The 17,205-nt window shown below is 35.5% G+C and overlaps 1 protein-coding gene across 1 annotated transcript in view; it reads right to left on the reverse strand.

The window, feature by feature from the left end:
• Positions 1–460: 460 nt before the first annotated feature.
• LOC117316201 (epidermal retinol dehydrogenase 2-like) overlaps positions 461–17,205 on the reverse strand; it is a 63,816-nt gene continuing 47,071 nt past the window's right edge. Inside the window, exons 4-5 of the mRNA XM_033870723.1 lie at positions 7,721–7,846; positions 461–1,703 (exon numbers count right to left, since the gene is read on the reverse strand). Of these exons, the coding sequence (XP_033726614.1) occupies positions 1,562–1,703; positions 7,721–7,846 (268 nt within the window). The 3' untranslated portion in view covers positions 461–1,561. The remainder of the gene's footprint in view (positions 1,704–7,720; positions 7,847–17,205) is intronic.

The raw sequence follows: 17,205 nt of genomic DNA on the forward strand, positions 1-17,205 counted from the left end.
ACGCCGACGCCAATGCCAGGGTGACAACATGAGCTCCCCTTCTCTTTGAGGGGCGAGCTAATTATACATCAATGTAAATATGTTTGATATAATTATTTTAATGAACACGGTGGCAGTTAGGGATATTTGTCCCTTAAGCTACAAGAGTTACTCCCCTTGGATTGGCATGAACTATGTACTCTATGTATACCTTAGATTGGTAAAGTAATGTACTCTAAGTGCTCAAGAGTTACTTCCCTTGATTGTATTTTTCTGATCTATTTACAGTACAAACACAATATATATTTCTTACTCCTTGCAAATCTATAAATGTTAAGAGGTCTGATCTGTTCCAGTGAAATTCAGCTTTTCAGTATTATCATTTGATTATATATAGGGTTTATCTAGATTTTTGTGGGAATTTGTAAAGGAAAATTGCATGCACACTCAAAACTCAAATATTTATGCCTCACCCCCCCCCCCCCCCCCCCTGAAACTTAAACTTTGAAGATAAATAGTAACCGTGACCTTTGACTCTTAAACCTACCTGACCTCAATGTGATAATTGATACTACTGTGTAAATATATAAAACAAATCTGTTGTGGGGGTTCTCAAGATATCAACCTCATTAATAAAATGCAGGGGCATACAAATTACAGGATAAAAATACTGGGGTATTTTAGATATGTAGGTTAAAATTCAGGAAATGTTAATACAGTTAAAAGTAGAAGGGTAGACAGACGGCGGTGGACGCCCATTCCTGCACCATACCATAAGCTCACTTTGTGCCATGTGAGCAATATAAAAATGCAATAGCATGATTTTCAATAGCATCATTTCATTTATTTTTTTATTTTATTTGTATTTTATTTTTTTGAAACAAATTTTGCACAGGATTAACACATGAAAACACCATTGAGCTGCCATTTGCATACAACTGTGTCAACTTTGGTTTTGAATGAAACTGTATGCTTGAATTTACAAAACACACTGTAAAATCATTCATCTACGGCAAGAGGGTTTCAATGGCTCAGTCTGTGAGGGCGCCAAACACGTAGGTAGCCACTAACTACTACATGGAGACTCCACCTTGAAATGACTGTTCATGGGGTGATAAACCCAAAAAATAAACAAACAAGCATAGAGGCCAGATGACATGTTATAGTCGTGTGATTTTTTAACACAGTGACATGAACACAATTCGATGGATATTGAGGTAAAGAATGGGGTAAGATTTTATATTTGCCAAACACTTAACAAGATTAATTGACAAATTAAAAATCTTCCGCCCTCTGGTCGACACCTCACTGGCTCACTCCAATGGGGTGAAAATCTCTATTAATCTTCTTCATACTGATTGTCAGGATTCATGTATTTATAAAGCTTTGGTTTTGAAAACAGGAATCTATCAATACAATTTAAATTACAATATACAAATGAACTCAATACATTCAGATATACCAGATACAACATATTGCTATAAATCAATTATAGCATTGACATTCATATACTGGTAATATTTGAAGACAAAAAATATCTTTTGAACAGAGAGTAGTTTAAAAATCTGTTTTCTTCTGTTTGTCAGTCGGTATGAAATCCATTTGTTCCGTTTGTCCCGCTTCTTGAAGAATTAAATCGTTTGTCGCGACCGACGTAAGTGTCCATGAATGCAGCAGCACCGAAAAATTTCTTGACTTCAATAAAGGCATCCACTGGAAGAATCCTGCAAAACATATCAGAATTCTATTTACATAATGAATAAAGTGACACTTTCCATTGGTCTAGCCATGGCCAGTGGTTTTCCTGGCGATTTGGTTTGGTTTGGTTTGGTTTATTTTGTTTAACGTCCTATTAACAGCTATTAACAGCGTGCGTGCGACATACATGCGTGTGGTGAGTGCGTATGTGTGTTTTGGGAGGCTGCGGTATGTTCGTGTTAAGTCTCCTTGTGACAGGCCGGAACTTTTGCCGATTTATAGTGCTAACTACTGAAGCATACTGCCGAAGACACCCAGCAGCACACCCCACCCGGTCACATTATACTGACAACGGACTATCCTGGCGATATATATATTGGGCCAAATTACAGGCCCCATTCACTGGGACCTGAGAACTTGTACAGTCTTCTTGCATTTGGGCTTTCTCTAGTGTGTATAGCACGTTTTCAGTCATTTTTGGTGGCTATAGATTAAAATTTCGTAAAAATGACATCCCCGGTGTTCATTATATAGAGAAGGGTGGTAAGAGCTCTGTGACAAAAAATCAAGCGTTTTTGATGAAAAAAAGCCATATTTCTGTCTGGTGAAGAAAAATATGCTTATGATCCTTGAAAAGATAGATAATTTTACTTTCAGTAACATCCTTATACATGTAGACTGTATTCTTATTACGATGAATGCATGTTTAAATATACTATATATACTCTAAGTTTATATCATGTATGTTCCTACATCATTCTTTATCAGACAGACTTCAAAACTTGCATTACTTGTATAAACCTATACTTACAATGGATAAAGTTGCAAACAACCCATAATCTTCTGTTGCAAAATACCATATACAATATGTATTACATATATTTCTTACATTGTATTTTCACAGCCATATCATGCATACATAAATTTCTGTTATGTTATATTATCTAACCTAAATAAAAATTATGCATCAAATAATTCCCCATTGAATTTCTGACAAAAGTAAATTTATTTGTACATTTTGAAAATATAATATTGATATACTATTATTTACTAGTCTTTACATTGCTTACTTCAAATTCTATTTAAATCCTTTGACTTCTGAAAGTACCATTTGGTAGAAGGAATAATGGATTTAAAGCTTAAATAGTGGCATCAGAGTATATACCTGTTTAGAAAATATATAAATGTGATGTTGTTTAGAGATACTTTTTATGGTTTTATCTTAAGTGGTAACATGCACATATTGTTAAAATACATCTGTGAATTAAATATTGTTTTATTTCAAAGTTAACCTTACAGAAGTTATATTTACCAGCAGATTTTCATTAGTGTATGATTTGTAAAGATTATGTTGTGAAGAAAGTTCCACTGGATTTTTTTAACTCTTTCTTTTTTAATATTGAATATACTTTTTTCTGTTTAAATTTAGAATTTTATGCAAATTCAATGAATTATAAACATACATTTTGCATTCATTACGATGACAGTGAAGACCCAAGGACGCCAGGAATGCTGACCAGGATATGTCCAAATGTTCATGTATAACCATTGAAACAACCTGTCAGATTTAAAACGTCAGCCTTTCACAATTAAATCTGTCACGATATCAATATGAGATGCAGCTGTTAGGGGCTAATATTGTTCAATTGTCATCCATATATTATTGGACTTAACAAACAATTTATTTGTGGGAGATCAAAGGGGTGTTTAATTTCTGGGGAAAAAATTGAAACCCTGGGCAAAATCAATGCAGAAAATATGACTGATCAGGGAACAGAACAGACAAAAGGCCCAGAGGGCCTGGATCGCTCACTTGATATTTCACCAATATGTTATGACAAACGAGGCGTTTGGGCCTTATAACAGTCACCTGACATTTGATACAAATCACAGCTGTCATCCATGGGCTAACCTATACTATTTATAGTTGTGAGTGACCTTGTTACCATGGGGCCAACTAATACTATATATAGTTGTGAGTGACCTTGTTACCATGGGGCCAGCTCATACTATATATAGTTGTGAGTGACCTTGTCACCATGGGGCCAACTCGTACTATTTATAGTTGTGAGTGACCTTGTTACCATGGGGCCAGCTCATACTATATATAGTTGTGAGTGACCTTGTTACCATGGGGCCAACTCGTACTATTTATAGTTGTGAGTGACCTTGTTACCATGGGGCCAACTCATCCTACTTATAGTTGTGAGTGACCTTGTTACCATGGGGCCAACTCATACTATTTATAGTTGTGAGTGACCTTGTTACCATGGGGCCAGGCCAACTCATACTATATATAGTTGTGAGTGACCTTGTTACCATGGGGCCAACTCATACTATATATAGTTGTGAGTGACCTTGTTACCATGGGGCCAACTCATACTATTTATAGTTGTGAGTGACCTTGTTACCATGGGGCCAACTCATACTATATATAGTTGTGAGTGACCTTGTTACCATGGGGCCAACTCATACTATTTATAGTTGTGAGTGACCTTGTTACCATGGGGCCAACTCATACTATTTATAGTTGCGAGTGACCTTGTTACCATGGGGCCAACTCGTACTATTTATAGTTGTGAGTGACCTTGTTACCATGGGGCCAACTCGTACTATTTATAGTTGTGAGTGACCTTGTCACCATGGGGCCAACTCGTACTATTTATAGTTGTGAGTGACCTTGTTACCATGGGGCCAACTCGTACTATTTATAGTTGTGAGTGACCTTGTTACCATGGGGCCAACTCGTACTATTTATAGTTTTGAGTGACCTTGTTACCAATAAATGGGCCATTACTCATACTTTTCATAGGTTTGAGTGACCTTGCTGCATCATCTGTTAATTTTTCTTGTGAACACAATGACTTCAGAAAATATTAATTGTTTTAATGATCGATCAAGATCTATGACGAGTTTGAATACTGCCCCAGTCTGGACCAATTGATCGTAACTTACATAGTTATTCCCTTGGTAATTTCATTATTGTTGGACCTTGTGAACAGCATAACTGAAGTTAATCAGTGTGGCCTAGCTAGCTCCAATTTCACCTAAGGGATGATTTTTAAACAAACTAGATAACTGTATGTTTTCTCTTCTTGGTTAAAAGAAACATATGCACAAGCAAAAGGGTAAATCAATAATTATTAGATATGGCACAAAGTTTTAATTGCACCTTAATTGGTATGAAAAATGATTCAGCGATGGAAGAAAACGCGTAGGCTATGTGAATTCACATCTATTCAATTTTTTTTAACTCATCCGAGAATTTGTCGATATATGGCTGCATATATCGACAATCAACATCATGTCCAGTATAGATGTGAAATTCTAAATGGTTAGAAAATGTTTATAAGACATAAGTGCATCCGCTCTCCCTAAAATTCAAATTTCTACCAATTAAGTGTCGCGGAAATGGTAGCTAGATATTTTTTTCCTCAAAATTAACACTGCCCTTGTCATCATATTGCAAAACCACATCGTGTTCACCATGTCCAATCATAATATTATTACAACGGCAATAACTCTGTAAGTTAATGTCGATTGAATTTCATTTTCAACTCATCCGCGATCTTGTCGATATATGGCTGCATACTAAGTTTTGTCAAACTTGGTTGATATTTATTTCATTTATTGTGTTCAAGAGGTCCAATAATAATATTATTACAAAGGGCTATAACTCTGTAAGATACTGACAAATAATTTCAATTTTGGAACCTATCCAATTGCAAGATCTTGTAAAAATTTAGCTGCATATATACAAAGTTTCATCAAACTTGGTTGATATTAATTTACTTCAGTTATCATGTTCACCATGTCCAATAATAATATTATTTCAAAGGGCAATAACTCTCTAAAGACACTGTCGAATGATTTCCATTTTCAAATTTGTCCAAGATCTTGTCGATATATGACTGCATACTAAGTTTTGTCAAACTTGGTTGATATTTACTAAAGTTACTGTGTTCACAAGGTAATTGTTGATGGATGGACAGATTGAGGCCATGGTTGGCACAAGCTCACCTTGGTCCTTTGAACCAGGTGAGCTAATAATGGGCAACAACTCTGTAAGTTACTGTCGAATAATTCCCATTTTTGAACTCATCCACAATCTTGTCGATTTATGACTGCATTAGAGTTTCATCAAATTTTGTTGACATTTACTCAAGTTATCGTGTTCACAAGGAAATTTGTTGACGGACAGACAGACGGACATGGATGCCACGGTATGGAATATAAGTTCACCTTGGTCCTTTGGACCAGGTGAGCTAATAAAAATATTATGTTTTTTTAAGTTTTATGAAGAACCAGATGTTGACATAGAATTCAATTCATGTCTTAAGTTACGGAGATAAGAAAACAATTGAAATCCTGTGCAAAATCAATGCGTGGGTGGCTGAATGAACCAATTATATTCATACATGATTAATCCATTGAACTCCTATACACGTGTGAAATTTAGTCAAAGTATAGATTATTATTGATCTCAGAAAGTCAGATATTTTTTTCTCAATTTTTGGGTTTATGAATCTTTTCAAATGTCTTAAAGATCAAATGTTCAATGATAGGGGAGACAATTGAAATGTAATAAAAAAAAAAGAGATTTGAAATTTTGACTGTTAATTGGGATTCTCCAATAGCAAACACCTTTTTGTGAAAATTACTATTGCCGCCCTTTACAGATCCTTCAGTCTGTGATAAACTGCAATTATTAACTAACCAAATGTTACAATTGACTGTATAACTTCGAAAAACTACTGTATGCAGCTTGTCTACTGTATTGTAACACTGACAACACTCAAATTCAAAAGGGTCAACGTTTTATATATATTTAAACCAACCCTTTGTATGTTTATATGGATGCAAACCACTAAATTAGATTGCGATTGATTATGACAATTTCTAGCAAAATCATATATATATTATATAAACTCATCACATGGAATCTTGTAAAAACATGAATATTTCAACGGACAAACAATTGAATAGTAACAATTAAACCTAAACTTATGTGATGACAGAACACGTCAAGATTTCCTCTTGTGAAGATTAGTATTCTATTGAATCTATATAGATTCACGATTTCCCCCTTCATGACAGAATCGATGTGCACCTGGTTTGATGTCAATGGTTAACCGCAAGATGTCTCGAGAAGAGGAAAACAAAGGCCTAAAAATAGGCAGCCTGAATGATATTGCAGTTGAAGAGCTCATGAATATTAACTGTGCCACCATTGGTCAGATTTTTTTTCAAAATCGCGGAAATGGCATTGGGTTTTGCATAAAACCAAGATACATTCATTGTATTAAGAATACAGTCGTAGCATATAAATAGGATGTTACTGAAAGGAAAACTAGCTTTATTTCCAAAGATCATAGGCGTTTTTTTCTACATCAAACAGAAATATGTTTTTTTTCATCAAAAGTGCTTGATTTTTTGTCACAGAGTTCTTATAATTACCACCCTTCTCTATATAATGAACACCGGGGATGCCATTTTTACGAAATTTTGATCTAGCCACCAAAAATGTCTGAAAATGTGCTATATACAATTGAACAGGTCCAAATACACATAGACTGTAACAAATTCTCAGGTCCCTGTGGCCCAATTCCCAATTGTGAATGATGTTTTATATTTACCAGTGTAATCATAGAAAATTCAAAAGTCTTACATCTACAATATTAATCAATCAGAACCGCATTGACATCTACAACATTAACCAATCAGAACCCCACTTACATCTACAACATTAACCAATCAGAACCCCACTTACATCTACAACATTGACCAATCAAGAACCCCACTTACATCTACAACATTAACCAATCAGAACCCCACTTACATCTACAACATTAACCAATCAGAACCCCACTTACATCTTCAACATTAACCAATCAGAATCCCACTTACATCTACAATATTAACCAATCAGAATCCCACTTACATCTACAACATTAACCAATCAGAACCCCACTTACATCTACAACATTAACCAATCAGAACCCCACTTACATCTTCAACATTAACCAATCAGAACTCTACTTACATCTTCAATGTGGCAAGGAAGTAGACAGAGCGTGGAATACAAATCATTTTCTGATTGGTGAGAATAGCCTGCATCATACGGTCCACAGTTTTTTGTGTTTCAAGTGCAGGCAGCAACCACGGAAATCTATAGAAAGATAAAAATAATATAAACTGTTAAAATTAAAATTGGAGAATAGCTATTCAACAGTTAATTGAAAAGTTAAAATCATGGAGGAAGAATATGTATGATTTTAACTTTCAAATAACCGTTGAATAGTTATTCTCCAACAAGAAGTTGGGCCGGGGTTTTACCAGTAGGGGACTATTTTACCAGACAGGTCATGACATTTTCTATATAAAGCTTTTCTATGTACCAATACAGACAGTGGTTATTTTTGTGACATTTTGGGCAAGTTGCCACCAAGTTGAAACTGGATCTGCAGCAACTGTTAGTGTTAATTTAGATGAAAATTGGGGAACCAGCTTGTTGGATTCAAAGTCCTCTAAATACCAGATTTAAAGATTTCAGGAGTAATGATGACTTTACTGTGGAGGGAAAAAGATAGGCACAGATGCCAAATGATCAACTGACCATCCCAGCTGTCCTTCAGAATATGTCTGGTCAGTTTGTGTGGTCCAGACTGACCATCCATTGAGCTGTCCTTTAGAATGTGTCTGGTCAGTGTGTGTGGTCAAGACTAATATATATATATATACTTGAGTGAGCCAGCTTTTCTGGTCAAGTTACAAATGTATATTTGTCTGTATATATAGCCCACTGCAGACATTAACCGGAGGATAAATTAAATAACTAACCGTGAAATAAACATGTGTATCTGACCACTGTTACTAAATTAGATGAAGATGACCTATATATATATTTAGTATCTATATACACAAGAGATGTAGTTTATAGGTAGGACTCACATATGGTCATTTTCAATTACAAATAAAAACTCACCATGAGATAAATTCATGTATCAAATACTGACCACTGTTTCTAAATTAGATGAAGATGGAGCTAAATATAAAAGTATGTATACACAATTGTAGGACAACCTCGCATATGGTCATTATTAACAAATTAAACTCACCATGAGAAAAAACACATGCATCAAGTACTGACGAATACGTTTCTTAGAACATGTAATTAGATTGCACTACAGTTTGCAGGTCAAGATTTATCTGATCTTGACCTACACAAATATATAAACAAAAGAAAATTTAGGACCACTCACAAGATCATTAAGACAAGAAAATAAATCTGTGTACCCTAATGCCCTGGTAGAGTTCATCAGTGATTAAAAAGTCAGCTTGATCACGAATACTGCAGCCTCAACTTGCAGTAAATTATCATAGTTTTATTGATCCACACATATATAAAATAGTCCGCTAAGATTTGATCTGAAGAGTTCCAACAAGGAAGACAACTGTAAAAAAACAGAATCCTCCATAACACTTTAATTCAATATCTATATACATGTATAAGATTCATTGACAAATTGACAAATAAAAACATCACAGTAAAAATATGACTGGTAAATTCAAATTGTGCATGTCCAGATAAAAACATGATGCTATAGTAAATTGTCGCTATAGTAAATTGTCGCTATAGTAAATTGTTATGCTTTCAATGAGGACCAAAGTAATCCCACCCACCTCCTCCAGTCCCACGCTCTTAATCCAGCTAAATGGAAATTCCCTGTAGCACAAATTAAAGCCAACATATAACCCAAGTTCCATAACGAAGCTTCTCAATCTCCCATATTTAACACTAGGTGTAGCCAATGACACTAAATTTAACAGGAATGTGATTGGTATACCTCCATCGAGAATAAAATTTGTGGCCCTTAATTAACTTAATTATCCTTTCATTGCTCTATATCAATATTAATTGAATTAATGGGAAATTATCTCTACTGTAAAGGCAGAAGGTGACTCGACTGTTCCTTTGTAACCTGCCACCAATAAAAAAAAAAAATATGGCACAACAATTGTCTTTATTTTAATATTCATTTTTGTGTTTCTGGGTTAGAAGCCATGTTTGTTTATTGATACCTGTAAGTATTATCTGGATTACTGATTTGTCAATTACTTAATGTATTTATCCTCAAATAAGCCCCCTCCCCAAGTGTAAAAGTTACTTACAGCATTTATCCTCAAATAAGCCCCCTCCCCAAGTGTAAAAGTTACTTACAGTATTTATCCTCAAATAAGCCCCCTCCCCTGGTGTAAACGTTACTTACAGTATTTATCCTCAAATAAGCCACCTCCCCAAGTGTAAAAGTTACTTACTGTATTTATCCTGAAATAAGCCCCATCCCCTAGTGTAAAAGTTTAGTACTGTATTTATCCTCAAATAAGCCCCCTCCCCAAGTGTAAACGTTACTTACAGTATTTATCCTCAAATAAGCCCCCTCCCCAATTGTAAAAGTTACTTACAGTATTTATCCTCAAATAAGCCCCCTCCCCAAGTGTAAAAGTTTTCCGTATTTATCCTCAAATAAGCCCCCTCCCCAAGTGTAAAAGTTACTTACTGTATTTATCCTCAAATAAGCCCCCTCCCCTAGTGTAAAAGTTACTTACTGTATTAATCCTCAAATAAGCCCCCTCCCCTAGTGTAAAACTTCAGTAATGTAATAATTCTCAAATATACCGTACCCCTCCCCTAGTGTAAAACTACAGTATAGTATTTATCCTCAAATAAGCCCCCCTCCCCTAGTGAAAATGTTACGGTAAACTTTCGGTTAGTTCGAACAAACTTACATAAATATTGACAAACCTGTTTGAATTTTTTGAAATTATGCTTCCGAAAATAAGCGCTAGATCGAACTATGAGAGTTAATATCTGCGAAAATCTCGGCAGAGTGAAATCATTAGACAAACACATCCAATGTAAATCTGATACGTAACAACGAGGGTCTGAACAATGGCACATTTATAAATAAGTGATAGTATTTTATTTGATTTAATGTTAATTCATCGTTAAACATTCTTCATTTCGCGAAATTATGATGGTTACTGTATATTAATCGCGAAGCCGCTCTGGCATTGCTTAGCTATAGGCCCCAAAACAGAACACATTGTGACACTAAAGTTATATAAACATATTTGCATAGTCTCTGTATGGTTACTGAGAGTATATGTTTTATTTGAATCAGAAACTATCACTATATTATTGTAATGAACAGTCTGTTTAATACATTGAAAACATAATCTACATAACCAGTTGCGTTTACCACAGAGCTACTGTAAAATAGGCTATAAATATTGATACAATTTGGTCAGAACCACAGGGGCTTGGCACGATTTTCCAAATGATAGTCCATATATATATGTATATAGTAGATCCACAGGGGCTTGGCACGATTTTCCAAATGATAGTCCATATATATATGTATATCTACTATATACATATATATATGGACTATCATTTGGAAAATCGTGCCAAGCCCCTGTGGTCAGAACTTTTAAATATGGCCAGTCATATTAGCTACCAATTTACCAAACTTATTTGATACCTGCAAAATTATCCATCACTAATTGGGACACCTGTGGATTGCTTTGACTGGATATGAATGCTTATACCTTGATTGGTAGTAATTAAGAGATGTCCAGTCACAATTACATAATCCAAATGCTTAGTCAACACTATATTTGACAATACACGGATGATCTAGTTTGGCATACAGGGCGAATACTAATATCGCATGTTATTTATGCATTGTCGGGGCCTAAAGTTGCAATCGGCTGTCTCGTGCGTGGTGTAAAAAAACTGAATTAACGCTAAAATATGTGACATATATCAATGTGTTTTTGTTTCTGTCACAGACATACTCCAATGATCACACATACAATCTTAAATGACCTAAACATGCCTGTTAATCAAATTTAAGACTTTTAATTGGCATTTTCACTGAGCCGGTCGTCATGAGCTTTCAATGGAGTTTGCTGGAAAAAAAATCCTTTATGTTCTTCATTTGACAAGTTCGAACTATCTGAAATCGTGTTAGTTATAAACAACCAAAGTTTGAACTATTACTAGCTAAAATTGTTTTTCTCGAAAAAATTTGTGAATATGTGTTCGAACTCTGGGCGTGTTCGAACTAACTAAAGGTTTACCTTAAGTACAATATTTATCCTCAAATAAGCCTCCTCCCATGTAGTGTATAAGTACCATATTTAATACCATATTTATCCTCAAATAAGCCCCCTCCCAATATGGTATAAGTACCATATTTATCCTCAAATAAGCCCCCTCCCATGTAGTGTATCAGTACCATATTTATCCTCAAATAAGCCTCCTCCCATGTAGTGTATCAGTACCATATTTATCCTCAAATAAGCCCCCTCCCATGTAGTGTATAAGCACCATATTTATCCTCAAATAAGCCCCCTCCCATGTAGTGTATAAGTACCATATTTATCCTCAAATAAGCCCCCTCCCCTAGTGTAAAATTTAATCTAACCTCAAATAAGTCCTCATCTCTATTGTAAAAGTTTAATTAGCATTAATATTTGGGGAGGGCTTATTTTCAACAACTTTAATATAGCTTAATATTTCTATTGTGTGTAGGGGTTTTATTATGGATAAATATGGTATAAACAAAGTATGTTTTTCACATTGATTTCCTTTCATAAACCCCCTCCATCTTGATTGCCAGTGTTGTTTTCGGCAGTCAAAATATGTCTGGTCCAATCAGCCACCAGTTATTTTAAATCAATATCACTTTGTAAGATTCAATTACCCTACTTCAGGCATCTGTGTCCTGGAAACAACTGTACACGGCTTTGTTGATGGTATCATTGCTTTGCTTATGTGAAACCCTCAATAAAAAGTCACATACTTATGTTATACATAAATCTTCAAAGCAGGCTACAATACTATAAACAAACACATCATTAAACCCTGGTCCACTGTTACCATATTTATCCTCAAATAAGTCCATCCGCTAGAGTTAAAGTTTACTGTATTTATCCTCAAATAAGCCCCTCCGCTAGAGTTTAAGTTTACTGTATTTATCCTCCAATAAGCCCCTCCGCTAGAGTTTAAGTTTACTGTATTTATCCTCCAATAAGTCCCTCCGCTAGAGTTAAAGTTTACTGTATTTATCCTCAAATAAGCCCCTCCGCTAGAGTTTAAGTTTACTGTATTTATCCTCCAATAAGCCCCTCCGCTAGAGTTAAAGTTTACTGTATTTATCCTCAAATAAGCCGCCTCCCCTAGTGGAAAAAAATTTCCGTATTTGTCCTCAAATAAGCCACCTCCCTTAGTGGAAAAAAATTACCATATCTATCCTCAAGTAACCCCCTCACCTAACTGAAATTTTGCCTTATTCATCTTCAAATAAACTCCCTCCCCTAATGTAAAAGTTCACCATATCTATCCTCAAATAAGCCACCTCCCTATAAAAGTTCAGCATCATATCTATTTTCTAGTATTAAGCCCCTGCCCTGGTGTGAAATTTACCTATGCTATTTATTTATCTTATTTCTCTATCCTCAAATAATCTCCCTCATCTAGCTATATTCTGAAAATTTACCGTATTCATCTTCAAATAAAACCCCTCCCCTAGTGTAAAATTTACCGTATTTATCCTCAAATAAACCACCTCCCATAGAGTAAAAGTTTACTGTATTTATCCTCAAATAAGCCTCCTCCCCTAGTGTAAAAGTTTACCGTATTTATCCTCAAATAAACCCCCCCCCCCCCCCCCTGGTGTAAAAGTTTACCGTATTGATCCTCATATCAAACCCCTCCCCTGGTGTAAAAGTTTATCGTATTTATCCTCAAATAAGCCACCTCCCATAGAGTAAAAGTTATCATATTTATCCTCAAATAATTAGAGCCCTATCCCATGGTGTAAATTAAAAGTTTACCATATTTAATCTTAAATAAATACAGCAAACAATTAAAATTCATGTAACTGTAGGGTGTCTTATGATGTCCACACTTAAATGTAACCATATTCTAGCTTCAGTTGAAATAACATTGTTACTTTTTGAGAAACTGAGGTTGAATTCACAGCATCCCTAATTTCCAGTCATCGGACAGAACATTCCTAAGTTAAGGGTGAGTTGAGATGTCCATTATGTGATCTAACTATATATATACCAAGTTTTGCTAAACTGAACTTATCCATTCTGAGCAATGAAACTATATAATAGAATGAGTCATGGTATCGATTCTGAGCAATGAAACTATCTATTTGTTTGTTTGTTTGTTTTTGTTTAACGTCCTATTAACAGCCAGGGTCATTTAAGGACGTGCCAGGTTTTGGAGGTGGAGAAAGCCGGAGTACCCGGAGAAAAACCACCGGCCTACGGTCAGTACCTGGCAACTGCCCCACGTAGGTTTCGAACTCGCAACCCAGAGGTGGAGGGCTAGTGTTAAAGTGTCGGGACACCTTAACCACTCGCCCACCGCGGCCCCACATGAAACTATATAATAGAACGAGTGATGGTATCGATTCTGAGTAATGAAACTATACAAGAGGCCCAGAGGGCCTGTACAGTATCGCTCACCTGGTTTCATGAGATATGAAACAAGAATGATGCTTAAGCATATTTGTTGCTGGTCTTGCTATGTCAATATATCATAAACATTTTATATGGGTACATTGTTTTTTTTTGTAATTCTAAAAATTGTGAGGTTATTGATTCTGAGCAATGAACCAATATAATAGAATGCAGACCGCACCATGACAATGCTACCATATACAGCTGTGTGTACCAGGGAGGCTTAAGTAGCTGCATGTGGATCTGTAATGATCTTATAACATCTGTGGTTAATCAGATCACGAATATCATCTATCCTATTACTGACTAAATAACTTGTCAAAGATATTCCATCTGTCATTTTCTGTAATTAAGCTTTATACCAAAAAAAGAAACCACAGTACGATCCATTCACATAATTACATTTTTTTTTTTTTTAAATTGTAATATTGAAACAATGATCCAATAACTGTCCTTAATTTTTTTCTGTATTCAAACAATGGTTACTTAGAACTCTGTTACAGATTTGTACTATAAAACTAAAAACTTAGTCTGCGGTGAGGTCCCTCAAAGCGGATTTTGTTTTGCACATAAACCCACAGTTGTGAGAATGCTTGAATTCATTAACCACAAGAAAGTATTGTGTTGCCTGTATAGAAACAGAATCCAAAATATCTATTAATACATCTTTTAGTTTTACAGAAATGTTTTCCTCTTTGACTGTCTTGTCCAATGAATGTCATTATAAGTTACTTGTACGTTTGACATTGTTAGGGTATTTACTGAAGCATTCAAAACACCTAGATGTAGATGAGATCAGCAGAAAAGTTGTATGAAGTCTGTTCTCATTTTGGAAATGCATCGATAAGGCTGATAGTCAACAATGCAAAATAGCTTCACCCTTCCGAGTCTTCAAATTCTGGGTGGTCAGGTGATACAGTGGTAACAACACTTGCTAATTTCACCTAGGCGACCAGCGCTAGATTCCTCATTCAGACATGAAAAAGTATACTCTGGCCAGGTCACATATCTGACCACCTGTGTTTTTCGGCATAGCCGTATAATATTCTTTTGGCCCCGGATATGACGCGACAGGTGGCGTTATTGGTCAAGATGAAGTATGTGATTGGTCACTGTAGCGGTAAATGCAAAATGCAGATAACTGATATGCAGTTAAAAACGAAACAAATTTAAAATTGAAAGCAAGCAGAATAAGTGGATGTATCTATTCAAATGAAAGATTGAACAAATTATATTCCTGATTCAAATGCAGTCTTATTATTACAAAAATGATCAAAACTGTTATGATTTTGTTATCTGTTTTTTTCTTTTTTAAAGATATTTCTTGTTTTCCAAGTAATCTGCTTTTCTCCCAGAGTTATAAGCCTCTTCGTGGACTTCCATATGGGCTTAGCATCAATTGATGTAACTTGCTTGGCAATGGTTGTAAAATAAACAAGAGGCCCATGGGCCTTAACGGTCACCTGATTTTGAAATATTTCAGTAAATTTGAATGAAAGAATGAATTTCAAAACAAATAAAACAAATGATAGTCAAAAATGTGATTTCCCTATAACTATAGTAAAGTTTATCCCCCCCATGGGGCAAACGCGAGACCCCAGGGCTAGGAAATTCACAATTATGGTAAAGCACCTTAAGACCCTTCGATCTGTGAAGAGTATTTAATTCTACCTTATTTGGGCTGTAAGAAGAAGATTTTTAAAATTTCTGTTAATTTAACCCTTTTTGGCCCCGCCCATCAGCCCCTGGGGGTCAGTCAGGGCCAACATGTACATACCATCAAACTGTCATCCCAAGCTGATAATGTTAATGAAGTTAGAATGAATTCCAATAAAAATTCAACAAATAATAGTCAAAAATGTGATTTCCCCATATAAACTACAGTAAAGTTTACCCCCTCCCCAGGGGCAAACATGAGACCCCAGGGTCATGAAATTCACAATTTTGGTAAAGCACCTTAAGATCCTTCCATCTATGAGGAGTATTTGATTCTAACATATCTGAGAGTAGAGAAAAAGATTTTTGCAATTTTTGTAAATTTTACCCTTTTTGGCCCCGCCCATCAGCCCCTGGGGGTCAACTAGGGCCAACATGTACATACCACCAAAGTGTCATCTCATGCTGATAATTTGAACCAAGTTAGAATGAATTCCAATACAAATCCAACAAATAATAGTCAAAAATGTGATTTCCCTATATAAACTATAGTAAAGTTTACCCCCTCCCCAGGGGCAAACGTGAGACCCCAGGGTCATGAAATTCACAATTTTGGTAAAGCACCTTAAGATCCTTCCCATCTATGAACAGTATTTGATTCTACCATATCTGAGAGTAGAGAAGAAGATTTTTGAAATTTTGGTCAATTTGACCCTTTTTGGCCCCGCCCACCAGCCCCTGGGGGTCAACTAGGGCCAACATGTACATACCACCAAAGTGTCATCATATGCTGATAATTTGATACAAGTTAGAATGAATTCCAATACAAATCCAACAAATAATAGTCAAAAATGTGATTTCCCTATATAAACTATAGTAAAGTTTACCCCCTCCCCAGGGGCAAACGTGAGACCCCAGGGTCATGAAATTCACAATTTTGGTAAAGCACCTTAAGATCCTTCCATCTATGAGGAGTATTTGATTCTAACATATCTGAGAGTAGAGAAAAAGATTTTTGAAATTTTTGTAAATTTTACCCTTTTTGGCCCCGCCCATCAGCCCCTGGGGGTCAACTAGGGCCAACATGTACATACCATCAAACTGTCATCTCATGCTGATAATTTGAACCAAGTTAGAATGAATTCCAATACAAATCCAACAAATAATAGTCAAAAATGTGATTTCCCTATATAAACTATAGTAAAGTTTACCCCCTCCCCAGGGGCAAACGTGAGACCCCAGGGTCATGAAATTCACAATTTTGGTAAAGCACCTTAAGATCCTTCCATCTATGAAGAGTATTTGATTCTACCATATCTGAGAGTAGAG

Source organism: Pecten maximus, chromosome 18 (genome assembly GCF_902652985.1).
Source record: "Pecten maximus chromosome 18, xPecMax1.1, whole genome shotgun sequence".
NCBI lineage: Eukaryota > Metazoa > Mollusca > Bivalvia > Pectinida > Pectinidae > Pecten > Pecten maximus.